We start from the raw sequence: 17,415 nt of genomic DNA, 5'->3' as shown, positions 1-17,415 counted from the left end.
ACAAAGGTATTTGCGCTGGCTTAAATAACATCATTTTTATACATTTCTTTCACATCTACTGCAGTCAGACTCACTCGTGTTCACTCAGAAGGAATCACTCACATTTTCTGTGCACTTGTAATGACACATCAGGGATGTTAAGAGGCTAAAAGCAGGTTTAAAACTTGCCCCATTGAAGTCAACAGGGTGCAAATTTTAAAAATAGAATAACTCGGTGTAGGCAACACCGATTTTTGTCGTTGTTCTCTGTATTGACAGCACTCCAAATGTACAAAAAAATGAGCTCAATGTTAAAATTGACCGGAGTTCTCCTTTAACATATATCAAACATACAGTAGCCTAGTTTGAGCCGGTGTAAGATTCCTTAACTTTTAAAATTAATTTTACGCTCCTATGGCCAACTTTCTTTATCAAATAAATAAATAAATAAAACCTATTGCTTTAGAATGAAATAAAATACTGCCTAAATAATGCAAACAAGTCATTGGACAACTTTACTTGTGTAAAAAGAATCAAAATGCATGTAGCATTAATAAACTGGAATAGCCTCCGCAAGGACAATAATGAAATTATTTTAATAAAACCATAGTGTTAATTAAAATAATATGAGAATAAAAGTGCTAGTTATTATTAATAATGCATCAATGTTTTGGAAAAAGAAACATCTAAAATTAATGAGCTGAATGAACACTGGGAATCTTTGTTAGCCGGTTAATTAACTCAAAGAAACCTATGAGATTAATCAGATCATGTGACAACTTGTATCTGCACAAAGTTACATGAATGCACAACTGAAAATTCTCTTATCGGGTCCATAACGATAACATTAAAAATGAACATATATCGGCTGATAAATCATGCATCCCTAGTTGACTCTATGTAAAGAAACACTACATGCCTATAAACTGAACACATAATACACATGCACATGATGTTACCGTTTTCACAAATTCGCATTTTTGTAGTTTACACAGAGACAATAACAGTATTGTTTTCAAAAACTTGCACTTTGAAACAGTTTTCAAAACTTTGCATTTTCAGGCCACCAAAACACTGTTTTCATCTAAATGAACGGCCAAAACATAAAATGTTTCCATTTTTAGTTGAAAACAATGGTGTATAAACGCCCGAGACTTTTGGCTTGGGCCATAAATAATATAACGATCTAAACCTACCAATGCCATTGCAACTACCCAGAATGGCCTGACAACCTCACTAAACAGTGACGCACTAAAGCGGCTGGAAAGCAATGCCACTCACACTGAAGGTGCGTTTGGGCAAGCATCACAGATTTTCTTCCGCAAATGTAAACTTCTGCTTTATAACATGCGATTCTAATCAAATTGAATAGTTAACTGCCATGTAGAAAGGGCAGATTACATTACGCCTAATTTATGACTCAGAGTGAATGGACAGAGATTGCGCATGTGATAATTTGGCAGCGTTCGAGAAGAGGTTTGTCTGTTGGCGAAATGCATCAGTACACCTACACATTCAACTGTTGGAAAGCCTGACTCAACTGCCACAGCCTTGATAAGCATTTACAATACGTCTCAAATGGAGAAAAAAAAAATGCCTATACAAACGGCCAAGCTCCCTTAAAAGGCGAACTGACATTTCGTTTCATCTCAAAATGTTCCCAAAACAAGCCTACATCAAATAAAATGAACTTATGAAACGACAGCCCACAAGGTCCTGCGTTCATGTGTGACATAACTGGCATTTATTTTATTTTTATCCTTGAGTTTAAGCTGAGATGATTCAAAGTATCCAGGGGTTAATCACCTCCCTCAGGGGCGACCGGAGCACTGTAGGCCTCTCACCCACCAATCACCAGAGACGTGACCCGGTGACTCGCCTGGTTTTGTCAAAACACAACATGCTGGATGTCCTCCACTGTAACAAACTCACTCTGCATAGTTTCCACTGCCCTGTCCCCTTCACACACGCGCTCACACTTCATTCACATGTTTAAGGGATACACAGACCCCTCCGGACACACAGGCTCCTGTGTCATTCTCTTAAAGGTGACAGACTATGAGTCTGCATGAGGACTTCAACAGGAAGCTTGCGGAAGACGGTTGGCATTGAGGGATCAGAGCATTATCCGCGTTCCCACATTCCTAAAGATTCCTCAGTGTATGCGTAACGGTTAGCAAACACAGCCATCTGACGTACTCAACATTTGCTGGTAAATATTCACAGAGAGCAAATGATCATTCTATGGAATGGAAGACGTCTTTCAAACAACTAGTGTTAATAAATTGCATAATGCCATATCAAAATACATATTTGTATATATGTTGGGATATAATTATGTAAGTACCACAGGTAATACTTTAATGTTTACAAATGTGCAAAATATAATATTTCAACAAATATGCACTTTTCATTTGTCAGTTTACCATACAAAACTATAAAATCATCAGAGCTTGGTAACATAACTTCAAGTCTTTCAGAATATAATCAATTAAAATAAGCAATTTTATTTTAATAAAAAAAGTTAATTTGCTAATATAGCAAGAAACTTTGACCTGTTTATAACCAGGTGTAAAGAAGCATTTGCGCCAATAAGAGAAAGACGTTTAACCACATGTAAATGGTGTCTAAAGGTTGAGCTTGGCCACTTTTGACCACTTCCAGAGGTAGTTGAAAACTCATTTGACTGGATTGCTTTCGTAGTGGAAACACTCATGTGGTCGAATGCATTCGAACAGCCTCAAATGACCGCCTCTCGGCCTACTGACCTAATGCGTAAACATTATGGGAGGCACGCTGGCCAGACGGGATTTAAACTTGGTTGGATGAAGATCTAAGTTTGGTTTGAAGTACCAAGATTTCCTGTTTCTAACATGCACTCACAGCATTCGCTGTGGTCTGGCGACTATCAAAATAAACAAAAGTTTTTCGCATGTTTTTCCGACGTCTCCTTTGGCGATCATATGTAAATGCCGTGAGCCTCCCTTTGAAGAAATCATGACAGAAGTGGTCCAAAGTGGACAAAAGAGACCAATTAAAACACCAGGGGCCCTACTTTAATGATCTAAGCACATGGTCTAAAGCGCAGGGCGCAAGTTCACTTCCACTTTTGCTAGTTTAACGACGGGAAAAATGGTCTGCACACCCGGCGCATGGTCTAAAAGGGTTGTCCCAATTCTCTTAATGAGTAATGGGTGTGTTTTGGGATTTACGTGTGTTAAACCAATCAGAGTCTCATCTCCCATTCCCTTTAAATGCTAGTTGCGCTCATGCCGTTGCAGATTCGCTATTTACATGATGGAATTTGAGAGTGGAAAGACCGAACGCGTCTCCAGAGCGCAAACAGAACTACTCGTGCGCGAGGTAAAAGTGCGCAAGCAGACCATCTACGGGTAAACCATCTCTTTCTGTACACAATAATAATCTTTTACATTGTAATCATTTTAATTTTAATATTTGTCATGTTTGTGTGCTGCTGTGCGTCCCTGTGTGTTTAATAAGCAGAGTGTACGCGCGTTGTGGACCCGCCTATAGGCGCACATTACTAACACGCTCTTTAAATATATAAAAAAAAAGACTGCGCCATTGACTTTAGACCAGGTTTCAGTTGGTCAATGGCGCAGTCTATTTCTGTTGCCTCAAAATAGCAATGCGCCAACAATTCACCTGAACACACCTCGTTTTCAGACCACCACGCCCATGGGTGCACAAATGGGCGCAAATGCATTGAAAATGTGAAAATGATAACTGCGTCAGACTGAAACTAGCAAAAAACACTAGCATCGCGCCGGGTGTAAGATAGGGCCCCAGGTGTACACGGGTATGAGTCTCCCGCGTCTACTTGTGATCCGATCGACCAAAACGCATCTTAATACCAGGTGGAAACAGGGCCCTAGAAACAAAATGGGTGAGGGTCAGCCAAAAAGGCACTCTCATGATAAAAGTAAAGGAAAAAAAGTGACATTAGTTCTATGTTTAATGCATTGAGAAAATGCACAAATGAACAAAAACATTTTTTTTTTAAAAGGATGGACAGGAACAAAATCCATTTGGTAGAAGTATACAATTATATCAGAGGCTTCAAGAAACTGGCATCTTAAATGTAACTTAAACAGAAAGAAAGTGTTGTAATTATAAAGTTCCTCCTTTTCTAACCATTCCTCTCTCTCTTTCTCAAACAGATGTTCTCTCCTGCAGATTATTCCCATGCGGCTCCATATCCTGTTCCCTCAGAAGGGAAGGCCTGGTTCACTAAACACTGTAAAAACTGTGACAAATCTATCTGACATCAAAGCTCATAGGCACTTAAGTTTAGACAGTGACTACAAATCATGCACAATGCCATCCTCACTTTATGAGCTCCTGTGCATAATACATATTTCAGTATTTTTGTCCACCATAAACAGGAGTACAAGGCTCAGCTGGAGGTCTAGGTTACTTCATATACTGGTTATTTTAAATATCAAAGCAAGCTGCACAAGTTTCCAAAAGTAAAAAAAAAAATTAGTTTAACATCATGCAACTTGAAACTGTGGTGGTTATGGCATTAGACACATTGCATTGACCAAGTCAACTGACCAAACAACGCCTTACACCTGAGCCAAGTGCTTTAAAGCCACCACAGAGTTTCTCACACTTGTTCAAGAATCTAAAAATAAAGAAAGTGCAGAACAGGTTCTCACTTCTGCTGTAGGTCGTGAAGGCTCTGCTCTGCCCGATGGAGGCTCTCAAGGTCTATCATCATCTTCTTCATGTGGTCTTTAGAGTGCCGGTTCTGGATGAAAGCGAACCAGCAACCTCCCATTCCGATGACTATAGACACCACCAGCATGAAGTCCTTCAGATGGTTATGTCTGTTCACTGTGAGAGACAGAAACCGGTACATACTTCAGTACTCATTTAGAAAATGAATCAGTGCACAATGCCTCTATTCCAAAACCTAGTAAGTGGTCTACTTAGGCAGATGTACATACAAAGAGTCAGCAGTTATAGCATGTTGCCAAGTTAGTGATACACAACTCTAAAAAGTATGAAAATACAGCACACAAATAATTGGTACAATAGCCTTTGAAAACTAGACAATATTTTTGGAATTGATACTTCTCAGGATTGAATGATATTTACAAAGGATACCTTCAGCAAAGGCCTTCACATCAAGAGTGTGTCTATGATGCTTTAAAATGCTACCTAGGTAGGCAGTTCAACAGCTTTCGGAACAAAGCCCATGTACTGTTTAAGAGTGTGAATTTGAGCTGTCGATTGTAGTACTAGATGTCAATCTGCATTCTGCACAATAGGGGCTTTCACACCGGAGGAACCTTTTATAGTTCCTAGAACTATTGGTGGAAGTAGTGTTTTTTGGCGTGTTCCTGCGGTGTGCAGGAACTAGGAACGATTTTAGTTTAGTTTAGGAACTACAAGTGACGTTAGTGTACAAAAGCACGTAAAACACCAGCAACAGCCATTTAAAAAAAAAAGATGTGTAAACAGAGATTATAGTCTATATATTTACTCCAGAAACTAACTCTACGGACATGGAAAACAGTGATAGATGGGCCTCTTAACCTCTACGTTGAGGAGAAAATCCAGCGCAACATTGAGGGGACCAAGAGAAACATGATAATGTAATTTTGCTCAGCTAGCAACACTCGACATCAACCACACGGCATACGCTAATACCTTTTCATATGCCGTCTACCATCTATGTATAACAGTTCTATATCTAATAACGTATTAGACAGGACTGCAACCAGGAAAAAGTTCCTAGGGGAACCATTATTTCTCTGGGAACCACCCTGGTGGCTAGTTCCTAGAACTACCCGGTGCGAAAGCCCATAATGAGGTAGAACAGCTTATTTCAGCTAAAAAAAAAATGCACAGTTGTCACGGTAACAAAATTTCAGCAGATATGATTATACAACACTTATAAAAACAAACATGAATGAGAGCGTTTTGAAAGCAGCGTCTATTAAATATACCCGGTACTCCGTACTACTGGTACTGCAGAAATCAGTCGTTTCACAACCCTAACTGTAGGGTTGCATTGGCTTCTGCGGTCACAGTCCTGCAATACTTACCACTGCTGTGCCATTGGGTAAGACAATTAACCTAACAACTGCCCCGGGGACACCACGCAGTCCAGACCCAAGCTGACTCAACTTCTTACTCCATCTGTACATATCCATGATTAAAGATAATTAAGTCTTCGTTGAGAGATGGAAAATAACACTCTTAACTCCTCACCCTCTAGGGAGCACGACAAAAAGTTGGTCTGCATCAGATCGAAAGCTTTGAGAACCAAAAGCCACATCCTAAAACACTTTTTGCAAAGTTAAACCTTGATTAAACCTGCAACACCAATATGCGAACCACAAGCTAAATATCTAGAACGTGCACTAACAGCTGCACCATGGCTTTAACATTAAAAACAAATCTCAAAAGCAGAAGGCTTTGATGGAACACTTAGGAGACAGATTATTCAAATGTTGTTGTTAACCACTGAAGCGTAAGCTTTTATAACCTGTCAACCGTGTCAGTGGTTTAACAAAAAACAGAGTCGTGTTTCTGATGGAGGTATTGTCCCGAGGTACCAGGGCAGCTGGAATCGGTGTCAGTAGATCGGTAGGGAGGTGTTGGGCTGTCACATGCAGCATGCAGCCTCTCCCTGGTTTCCTGGAGCTAGACCTCTTCAGAGTCAGCTCACACACTGAGACCTGCCACATACAGACACTGTACAGTATCGATCGAGTCTGTCCCTGACTCCCCGTTAGGACCTCTGAGAAGATGGTCTCAATAATGGCTGACAGCAGAACATTCTCTATTAGAAGTCAGAGTAGGGAACGTCAAATGCAAATGCCAACAAACATTAAGGTTGCTGGGTTTAAAGTAATTTTGTAGCATTTTAGTTTTTTTTAGTGCAGGCTCTTGCACCGAAAACTTGAAAGTTTTCCATCCTCGGACAAATAGAGAGACAGACGTCTTAAATACATAGATTAAAATAATAAAATCAAATAAAAAACCTTGGTGTGAGAGAAAAAAAAAAAGACATCCAATGAAAACACACTACAATTCAAAAGTTGTGTTTTTTAAAGAGATCTCGAATGCTCACCAAGGCTGCATTTATTTGATAATTTTACTATTTAAAATAACTAATAAGGGTTTTAATATATTTTAAAATTTTCTTTTAATATTTATTCCTGTGATGACAAAGCTGAATTTTCAGCATCATTACCCCATTACTTCAGAGTCACATGATACTTCACTGTCACTAATGATCAATTTAACACATTCTTGCAGAATACAAATTTTATATTTTTTTTCATTAAAAAACTGCACATTTCTTTTAACCTCCATGAGAATTTCTGAGACATTTTTGCTAGGGATGTAACACATTTTAAACTTCTTAGGTTAACATTGCGAGAGTTAAGAGTTGTCTACATAATATACAACAAACTAGAAGTTCAAAAGAGCAAGCTTTTTTATAAGAAACATATACATAAAATAAAAACAGAACGCCGCACACTGTTCACAACATCTCTGACAGGTCGACCCAGCTTTTTTCGTCCAATTCATAATAAATATAAACAATGCCAATAAAAGAAGGAAAGACATGTCACATAGCTAATAAAAACAAGCTCTTTGGACAGATTTGGAACAGCATTCTGAACGAGGCATTTAGTGCTGCGCTATATCACGTCCATAATGTCAAACACCCTCATTCTAGTGCAAAAACAACTTCTAGGACCTTTCTCTCTCATAACAAAAGGCATGTGAAGCACATGGTTATGTCAGCCCCGGTGTATTCTGGGATGTGGGCGTAAATCAAATCACAGCGTTACTGTACGAGCTGAGGCATGCAACACAAATTGATGGATCACAGAATGAACCCGTTTCCAGGTCAAGGCAGATTCTTCAGATAACGCTGCCAGGAATGCATCAGCTTGTCTGAGAATGTGTTCCTGGGCAAATGTGTTTGGGTAAATACAAAAAAGGCACTGATGAAACAAAAGGAAGCCAATGAAAAAAAGAAAAAGAAAAAGAAAAAGAGAGTCTCTCTTTAAAGCCTGCGCATTTTACAAATATCTCTAAACACGCTGAACCTGTTCACCAGCATATTGGAGGGGTAGACACTGGCTGCATCCGTTTCAGTGCGCCAAAGACGTGTGCTTAGAATACAGAGTAACCGTCTACACCCTCCCTGTCCAACCCCTGGAGCTTTCCCCTCGGCCTACAGCAGATGACTACGAGCCTCAAGACCTGTGGATATTGGCTAATTGGTTTCAGAGATCATCTAAAAAGGAGGAGACGGACCACGGTAAAAAGAAGAAAATGGAAGAAATTGCATTAATTAATATTGCAGAAAATTGCCAATGTCTTGAGGTATTTTTGGTCTAGGACCAGCTGGACCAAACTAATAAAAATAAATTGGTCTCTATCCTACCATTCAAATGTGTAATAGCATAATAGGGGAACTTTAAAACTTCCTAATTTTGTCTCTTACAATAGGTTTACATGCATTCAAGGTCAAAAAAAGTATTTTCTCATAATATACATTGCACATCACCTAAATTCTGAAAGATTCTGAAAACGGTTCCTTCGAGGATTCGGTCTCTCTAAACCCCTCCTTTCCGAGTCTACTCTGATTGCTCAGACGGTCCAGTCTGTTGTAATTGGTCTACTGCTTACAATGCGCATCGGAAAAGAAATGTCCATTACCATACCTAAAACCTATATAGGTTTGAGCAGGAAGTAACAGTAGAATTACTGATGACTCATTTCGGCAGTTCACAATCGGTTCTTTCTTTTTTAAACAATTTTATTTGCACTTTGATCTTTAACACTTTGCAGACCTTTTACATTCACAAACAGCTACATTACACTTTATATTGCATTAAAAGTTAATATTCGAAAAAGCATATTAAGGGCTAGGGCTGTGCAATTAATTGAATTTCAATTTCAATTTCGATTTTTGCTCCCAACGATCACCAAAAGAGTATAATCGAGTAAAAACGATTATTTTGCCATTTTCTGTTTTGAAAGAACGCTCTTATTTTGTCTTGTGTTCTGAATGACGCGTGCACGCGCATGCGCACATCCGCCCTTCCCGATGCCGTAAACTCTCTCAGCTTGAATGTTTAAACTGATAAGACTTAAAAAGAAGTGAAAATGATAAACTTTAGTTACGATGCAATGCTGGCCCGATTGTACAAGTGACAATTCCATCATGTCCCGACTCCTAAACGCGAATGTGTAGTTTCGACGCTTGCTTTGTCCAGCGCATTTTGAGAGACAGAGAGAGAGAGAAGACGAAGCGCCGCTGAACACTCACGCGGTTTGTGAAATTGCGTCTTGGAGAAAGTTTTAAAATTATTGATTTGATTTTATAATCTGTGTGGATTCATTTAAGATACTCATACAATCTACATGCTAAAGCGAATCAATGTTTGTGGGGGAATTTCCCGCATTATAAGTGGTAGACCTGCGGGAATTATTAAAATAGCCTACTCATTGAAGTATTATCTGTTACATTATTTATTTTAATAGTTCAAAAAGTACAATCAGTGTTCACATTTCGATTTTTAAGAATTGTTGAAAGGTGTCTTTGGTAACACTTTACAATAAGGTTCATTAATTAGCATTATAACTAACTTACCTTTGTTAAGATTAACTAATAATGAACAATAATTCTACAGCATCTTAGTTAATATTAATTTCACCATTTACTAATACGTTATTAAAATGAAAGGTTGTATTTGTTAACATTAGTTAATGCACTGTAAACTAACATGAACAAACAATGAACAGCTGTATTTTTATTAACTAGCATTAAAAAAGATGAATAAATACTGTAACAAATGTTTTTCTCATTGTTAGTTCATGTTAGTTAATACATTAAGTAATGTTAACTAATTAACATTATTGTAAAGTGTTACCGTGTCTTTAATAAATGCAACACGTTCCCAGTCATGTGAAATAATCGTGTTACATAATCGTGATTTCAATATTGACCAAAATAATCGTGATTATGATTTTTCCCATAATCGAGCAGCCCTATTAAGGGCCCTTTAATACATTTATTCATCAAGGATGCTAGCCTGGCAAGCCAGACCTACATCAAGATGTTAGGTCTGGCAACTCACCATAGACACGGCTCAATCCGAGGGGCGGGATAAATGGCTGTCTTTCAAATTCCCTCGGCACGCAATAGGACAGCGCTTCAACCAACCAGAGCGTTTTCCTAACAGTGGAGCTAACATTAGATGATAGACTCAACTTTTGAATCTGGCTGGAAAAACTACGAACACATCTTCCTTTTTTAAGAATGACTTAAGTGCCGTTCTATGCTCTTTTCTCAAAGAAAAACTCCAAGTCCTCCAGAGTCGCGGCCAAAGCCGATTCGAAAGACTGTTCTCCAGCAGCCGCCATTCTTTGTTTTCAAGTAGCAGGGAACCGTCGCGACTCTGTCGTCATTATGTTAAGCCTGCCCCGCCTACTCTATACACGATGTGATTGGCCTGACCCAGTTTAGGTTTTTGCAGCTCGAACGTCAATGGAGAGTTGCTAGACTGCCCTGGCTGCAAAATACATTTTGCTGCCGACTAGGGTGCGTCTAGATTTCTAGGCTACAAGGATGCATTTTATTGATCAAAAGACATTTATAATGTTACAACAGATTTCTATTTCAAATAAACGCTGTTCCTTTTAACTTTCTATTAATCAAAGAATCCTGAAAAAAAAAAAAATGTATCGAGGTTTCCAAAAAAATTATGTAGCTTTTCAACATTGATAAGAAGAAATGTTTCTTGAGCATCATATCAACATATTTGTAATGTAATGATGCTGAAAATTTAGCTTTGATCACAGGATAAGTAATACATTTATTAAAAAAAAAATAAAAAAAATAATAAATTACATTTCAAAATATAGTCAAATAGAAAAATAGTTATTTGAATTGTATTGTATAATCCAATTGTAATAAAAAGTTCACAAGATTACTGTTTTTAATCTATTTCTTATCAAATAAATTCAGCCTTAGTGAGCATAAGGGACTTTTCAAAAAAAATGTAAGAATCTTACCGACCACATACTTTTGAATGGTACTGCAGCTACCCAGTCTCTACCTAGTGAAAACCACAACTTTTTGACCTTCTTAGACCTTCTCACATACAAAGGCTTTTAACAGAGATACATCCTCCATGGCAATGCCATCTTGGATGATAGAGAGGTTTCCAGAGAAGTCAAAAACTAACAGCTGGCTGTTTCTCAGATGGCAAACCCAAATCCGAGGAAACGGCATGTTTTTTTTTTTTTTTACTGCTCCTCCCATATGAAGCAACAACTGGTCATGGTTCACTACAAGACATCTGAAGACCAAAAGGTTAAGCAGGTTCTTCTGAGCTTATTTGCATTGTTGGACTATCAATCATCTGATGTAATAGACAATACACTACGAATGTGTTTAAAAGAGAAGATAAGATTACATCTGTGAAACATAACTCCACCTAAGCAGGCATAAGGTGGAACAGATCTCTAAAAACATATCTAGAAAATATTTAAACATCCAAATATGAAAGATTTAAGTACAATGTTAGATTTATGACATTTGTTCTAGGCATGATGCAAGAGCACACTCACTCATAGGGGCTCCGAACAGAACCGTATCCAGAGCTTTAAGCTGTAGTTTCTGAACGTGACTCCGGTCCAGAATCTTCAGAACTGTTTGTGTCAGAGTGACATTCTTCATTGCCAATCTAGAAGGAAAAATAAATAAATAAATAAATAAAAGCAAAAGTGCAGCAGATGGGCACTCAATAAGAGGCCAGGTTTTCATCAACCTAGTCAAATGGAAAAATGAGTTTCAGAGCTAAACATTTGACCATAATAAACATGTTTTTAATCCAAGGATGATGCTCACAGTGGTCAAGTTTTGAGGGTCAAGTGATTCTTGTCTCACCAAAAGTGGAATAAATACTTGGTTAAGACAAATGTCAAGTGTTTCCGGTCACACTAGGACCAAACTAATTTAACCTGTATGTTAGAAGCTAAGAGCACACAGTCTCACATGTACTTAACACAAGCTAGCAAATGGTACATGCACCATTTGGGAGTATGTCTGTCAGTGTTTTTTTTAAAGAACTCAAAAGTGACAGAAAATCATATACAATGTTACAGTGATATATACAGTTACAAAACATTTCAATTTCAAATAAATGCTGTTTTAAATATAAAATATTAAGCAGAAGACTGTTTTCAACATTGATAATTAGAAATGTTTCTTGAGCATCAAATCATCATCATTAGAATGATTCCTGAAGGATCATGTGACACTGAAGACTAGAGCAATGATGCTGAAAATTCAGCTTTGACCACAGGAATAAATTCCATCCATCCATCCATCCATAAATTACAGGAACGTCTGTCTGTGTGTGTGTGTGTGTGTGTGTGTGTGTGTGTGTGTGTGTGTGTGTGTGTGTGTGTGTGTGTGTGTGTTTGTTTTTGTGGTTTACGAGGACTTAATGTGTGTGTGTGATATCATTAAATATATATATATATATATAAATATATATATAAATATATATATATATATATATATATATATATATATGTAAAAGCAGCACACATTGGCTTTTGCCACTTAACTTGTCGTTAACTTGATAGTAGTCAACAGTAGGGGTGTGACGGTTAGTATATAACCGTGAGACCGACGGTTATAGTTGAACACCGTCATTAGATCTCTATAACCGCCAAAACCGTATTATTAAAAATCGGTATCGGCACAACAAAATCCATATCGGTCGATCCCTATAGAGAATGTTTAAATACTAATTAAAAACAATTGTTAACAGTCTGTGTCATTAATGGTCTACGTCATTTCCAACTGTATTTGATTCTTTGCCAAGTACCAACGCAAGTTTTGTTTTGTAAATCGTTAGACATGATTTTTACCACTTCATTAAGTTTTTCTTTGTAGAACGCCTTTCTTTAAAGCGAATTTCGTTTTGTATAAATTGTATATTAATTTTAATAAATGTTTCATCAACCAATTGCATGCATTTAATAATACAAATATAGCAGACAATATAATAACCATGACATGGAGGCGCCGGTGCGCCGCGTTCACTTGCATTGCATTGTGAACTAGAGCACATCTCATCGTAAATGAATGAAACTCAGCGTAGGCCTATGCCTCATACATTAGCATTAAATATCTTTGCTGCATCCTTTCTAGAACAGACAAGGGCTTTCTTGCGGCTCGCATCAGCAGTGCATTGCATCGTCCATAGACCGCAAAACAATCGGCGGATGGCGGGCGGGTGCGGCTTTGAAATTTGGTCCAAAAACGTTGGTGCGGATGATGAGTTTTGTGATGCGGTTGCGGTTGAAATAATACCCCATCCGCATATCTCTATCGATAACAACATTGAACACTACACAAATATATATATATATATATATATATATATATTTTTTACATTTAGGTGATCAAATAGCTAATCAGTGTCTGCTCGTTTATTCAAACTAAGTTCTCCTATAACAGACGAACGTCGCAACGCTGGACAAGTGTAAATATGTCAATTTTACGTCATGTTTATAGCCAGATATGACGGCGCTGCAGCACACATCACCAGAGATGAGCATCTATTCATCAAGCCGTGCAAACTATCGCAAAGTGAAAGTAAGTCGCAGACGCTTAACACACAATCAGCTTCATTAAAATAAAAAAAAAGGAAATGATCTTACCAGGGCTGTTGTCACTCATTTATAGCGGTCTTTGATTTTGAAATGAGCTGATGATCAATAAAATGCAGCTCATATCTGTTGCTTTCGGTGACGTGAACTCTATGTGTAGTGTATGTGTGATTTATGTGACCAGGTGTAAATGGAATCGTTTTGATAAATCAGATATCTATCCGATCTGAGAAAACACATGAAGTGGCCAGGTGTAAACAGACCCTAAGTGATGTTGAATATGCTATGTTAAATAGTTGCCCTGCCTATTCAACAGGCGTGCGTGCGTGCGTGCGTGCGTGTATTAACTTACTCACCGGGGCATGGCGGTACCATTGAAATTCATCTTCCGGAAGGCTTCCACGTATTGTGGCAACTCGACGTAGTTGATAATCCAGTCCACAACCTGATCCACTGTCCAGTTGTACACTGGGGAACAGAAACACAAAGGCCAACCTCATAAACATCATCATGAATCAGAATACATGTTTCAAAACAAGCTAATAAAACACTGTATAACACAATGAGTGACCAAAAGTGGGTGGTTTTGACTTAAAATGAGTATACTAATGGAGTTTTTCATTTAGTAAGAATCGTGACTGTTTTTAAAAAACAAATCATCAGAGGTCTGCTGGGAAAAGGGCAGTGTGACTAAAAGTGTCAGTATTTGTTTTTTTAAAGTTTTTTTTATTTTTTAACTGATCAGTATCGGCCCAATCCTTTATTTGACGTCAGCTGTCACGCAGGTGTCATGCAGTAGGTGATGGTATGCAGCTTTAAGTGGATTTGCCAACTGCCATTAAAGAATGCCAGAAAAGAAGCTCAAATGTGCGTGCATGATGCGCCAGAATCAACGAGGTCTGTTCTAGTGTAACACGTACATTTGAGCATCCATGTTTAGTACATTTGATGCACACGTTTGTGACAAATCACTCAAAAGTAATTTATTTCCTGTTTTATTTGTATCTGCTGTCAGTCTATCTGAGATGTCAGTGCCATAACACACTGTTATAAGTTGTGTCTTGCTTCGGCCTTGACTGACAGACTGGCATAATGGCATTTTCTTTTTGTTGCAATTATTCTGCTCATGTACATATAAAATACAATTTTATATCAGTAGTATATAACAGCAGACATTGCATGTGTTCTAGCTCAAGCACACCTGGTGCAAGTAATGAAGCCCTTGATTTGTTGCATCAGGTGTGCTTGACAACACCTGATCTGCAGTTGTGTTTGAGTTGTGCTGTTGTGAGGGATTCTATTCAGAAGTCTCTGCAGAAGTCATTAAAAGTTGCATTTTCAGTTGAATTTGGGGAAACGAATTGAAACATTTGGTGTGTTGAGCTATTTCAATTACTTTCAGCTGTTTGCAATGAACAAATTAAACTAAAGTCTGTCATTTTTGCCAATAAACCTGATTTGCAATGGGGGTTGAATAATTCCAATTACAACTGTATACACACACACAGGCCTATAAATATTATTACTGTAGTAATTGTTATATTGGAATTACTCTGTAGTGATATAGGCTACCCCCCTTTTTTGAGCCCCTGAGAAACTCTGCATATCCCTGTATACATTGGATTGATTTGAATAACTGTAATCCACTTGAAGTATGCACCAAGCACAAGGAAACTACAAGTATTGGATCAATATTCAATAACTCTGATCGGAGGCACAAAAAAAAACTTGATTGGCACATCCCTACTTAGAACAAGGTTTCTCAAACTGGTTTTCATGGAGCAACTGCAGGGGGTTGGCAAGATATAACTCTTAATAAAAGGATGAAATATTTTATTTGTTTACCTGCAAGGCACATGACTATTAACCGATATCAGAGAACAGTGAACAAGCAAGTGTGTTGTTAAATTATTGAAATATTAATGTAAAATCTCAGGAGATACTTCAAGTAAATAGCAGATACTGGATCATCGCAATTAATCAGCTGTCATTGAGAATGACATACCAAGCGATCAAAACTGGCCATGATGTGAGAAATCTAAAATGATTACTAAAATTTGTCTCAGACATCAAAAACATGACCTAAATACATTTGCCATTGATATTTGAATTAACCGGCATTTGAATTAGCTGGCATCATAACAATCCAATATAGACATCAAATTTTACTGGAGTATAAATATTACACTGGCATAAATAACATATTCACTGTCACACCACCTTTGAAAAAGCAGACGCTGCCAGCTCTCAAAGAAAACACTGTAAGGGTATATCTCTGGCCTGACCCTGGCACAAAACTGTTCTCTGTGCGTGTGTGTGTGTGTGTCTTGGCTGGGACAGATCAGCTTTCATAACCTTGGCTGTTCAGCTGTGCTTTGAGGAAGAGCTGCAATGCAGAATAAAACTGACCAAAGAGCGAAAGGAGAAAATGAGGAGTAAACCCAAGACAGACATTGTTCGGTCATCTGACCATTATGGTCAGATCCAAGAATATAATAAATATTTGCCAAAATGTGCAGTGCACACTCAGAGCATATGCATGATGCAATGTGCTTGACTTGACCTTTTATTTCCAGATGAATGAAGTGCAAGTAATAAGTGTGACTTTAACTTCTCATTCATTTGTGTTAAACTAGTTGTTCACGCAAACCCATTTTTAAAATATATTTTAGAACTAAAAAATACAACTAACAGCTTTAACATATAAATAGGCTAAATAACTATAACCTGCACTACTGTTCAAAAGTTTGGGATATTTTTTTCAGGATTCTTTGATTAATAGAAAGTTCAAAAGAACAGCATTTATTTCAAATAAAAAAAAATATTTTGTAACATTATAAATGTCTTTCCTGTCACTTTGATTAATTCAATGCATCATTGCTGACTAAGAGTGTTTTTGTTATTTTTTTATCTCTGACCCTGAACTTTTGAATGGTAGTATAAATATTTTTTTATTGCACTAAATTATCATTGCATCATTGATTATAATGGGAGGAAACAATACAATATGCCACTCGCTTCCTGTATTGACAAAGATGAAATCGATAAACTGACTAGTTGCTGAATAACTAGTATATTTTCTTTTACCTTGTATACTTTTGTTCATGATTTGAGGATGAGGGCTGATACAAATTTGTGCTGACCTTATCAACAAAAGCTTTGGGAAGCGTTTTATCCTTCCTTTTAGAACATGATAGGCTAATGATAGGCTAAAACCTACCGGTTTTCTTTAGTGTATTGATTATTTTCCTCAGTTGGTTTTACTAATTTATATTTGAGTCTGATACTGTTTTGCTACTCCTGTTTTATGGTTACTCTTAGCTATGTTGCTTTTATTTTTTGTTGTGCATGTTTTTCTTCTTTTAATCTTGTTGTTTAACAGCCTAGTGGCTGTTATGTGCTATATAAATATAATTTAACTGTAATTTTTTTTGCTGTCCAAAATGACACTAATATATGGTAACTTATTGATTGCATATAGCATTGTTTGTTCAGAAACAAACCTGAAACACATTTTGGCCCACAATCCACCAGAATCGCTGCATAATACACCGTGTGCAGCAGTATAGGCTATACATTGCAGTAGGCAGTACACTTATATTCCCTTCTGAACATGGCATTCGTTTTACCGAGATCTCATTCACAGCTGTACATTCATGAGCAGGACGTAGAAGGTTGAGTGTTCTGGAGCGGATCTGGACATTATCTGGATTTAGAGGAGGTGTTGAAAACCGTGAAATCGCCTCC

At 37.6% G+C, this 17,415-nt stretch overlaps 1 protein-coding gene across 3 annotated transcripts in view; it reads right to left on the bottom strand.

Annotated features, from left to right (window-relative positions):
• Positions 1–17,415, bottom strand: part of stim1a (stromal interaction molecule 1a) — a 48,965-nt gene that overhangs the window by 12,361 nt on the left and 19,189 nt on the right. For all 3 annotated transcript variants that reach the window (XM_079886361.1, XM_079886362.1, XM_079886360.1), the window contains exons 5-7: positions 14,025–14,136; positions 11,614–11,729; positions 4,662–4,839 (exon numbers count right to left, since the gene is read on the bottom strand). In XM_079886361.1, the coding sequence (XP_079742487.1) occupies positions 4,662–4,839; positions 11,614–11,729; positions 14,025–14,136 (406 nt within the window). The remainder of the gene's footprint in view (positions 1–4,661; positions 4,840–11,613; positions 11,730–14,024; positions 14,137–17,415) is intronic.

This window comes from Squalius cephalus (genome assembly GCF_949319135.1).
Source record: "Squalius cephalus genome assembly, chromosome: 11".
NCBI lineage: Eukaryota > Metazoa > Chordata > Actinopteri > Cypriniformes > Leuciscidae > Squalius > Squalius cephalus.
The sequence above is the reverse complement of the archived record's forward strand: the minus strand, read 5'-3'. Positions and strand labels throughout refer to the sequence as shown.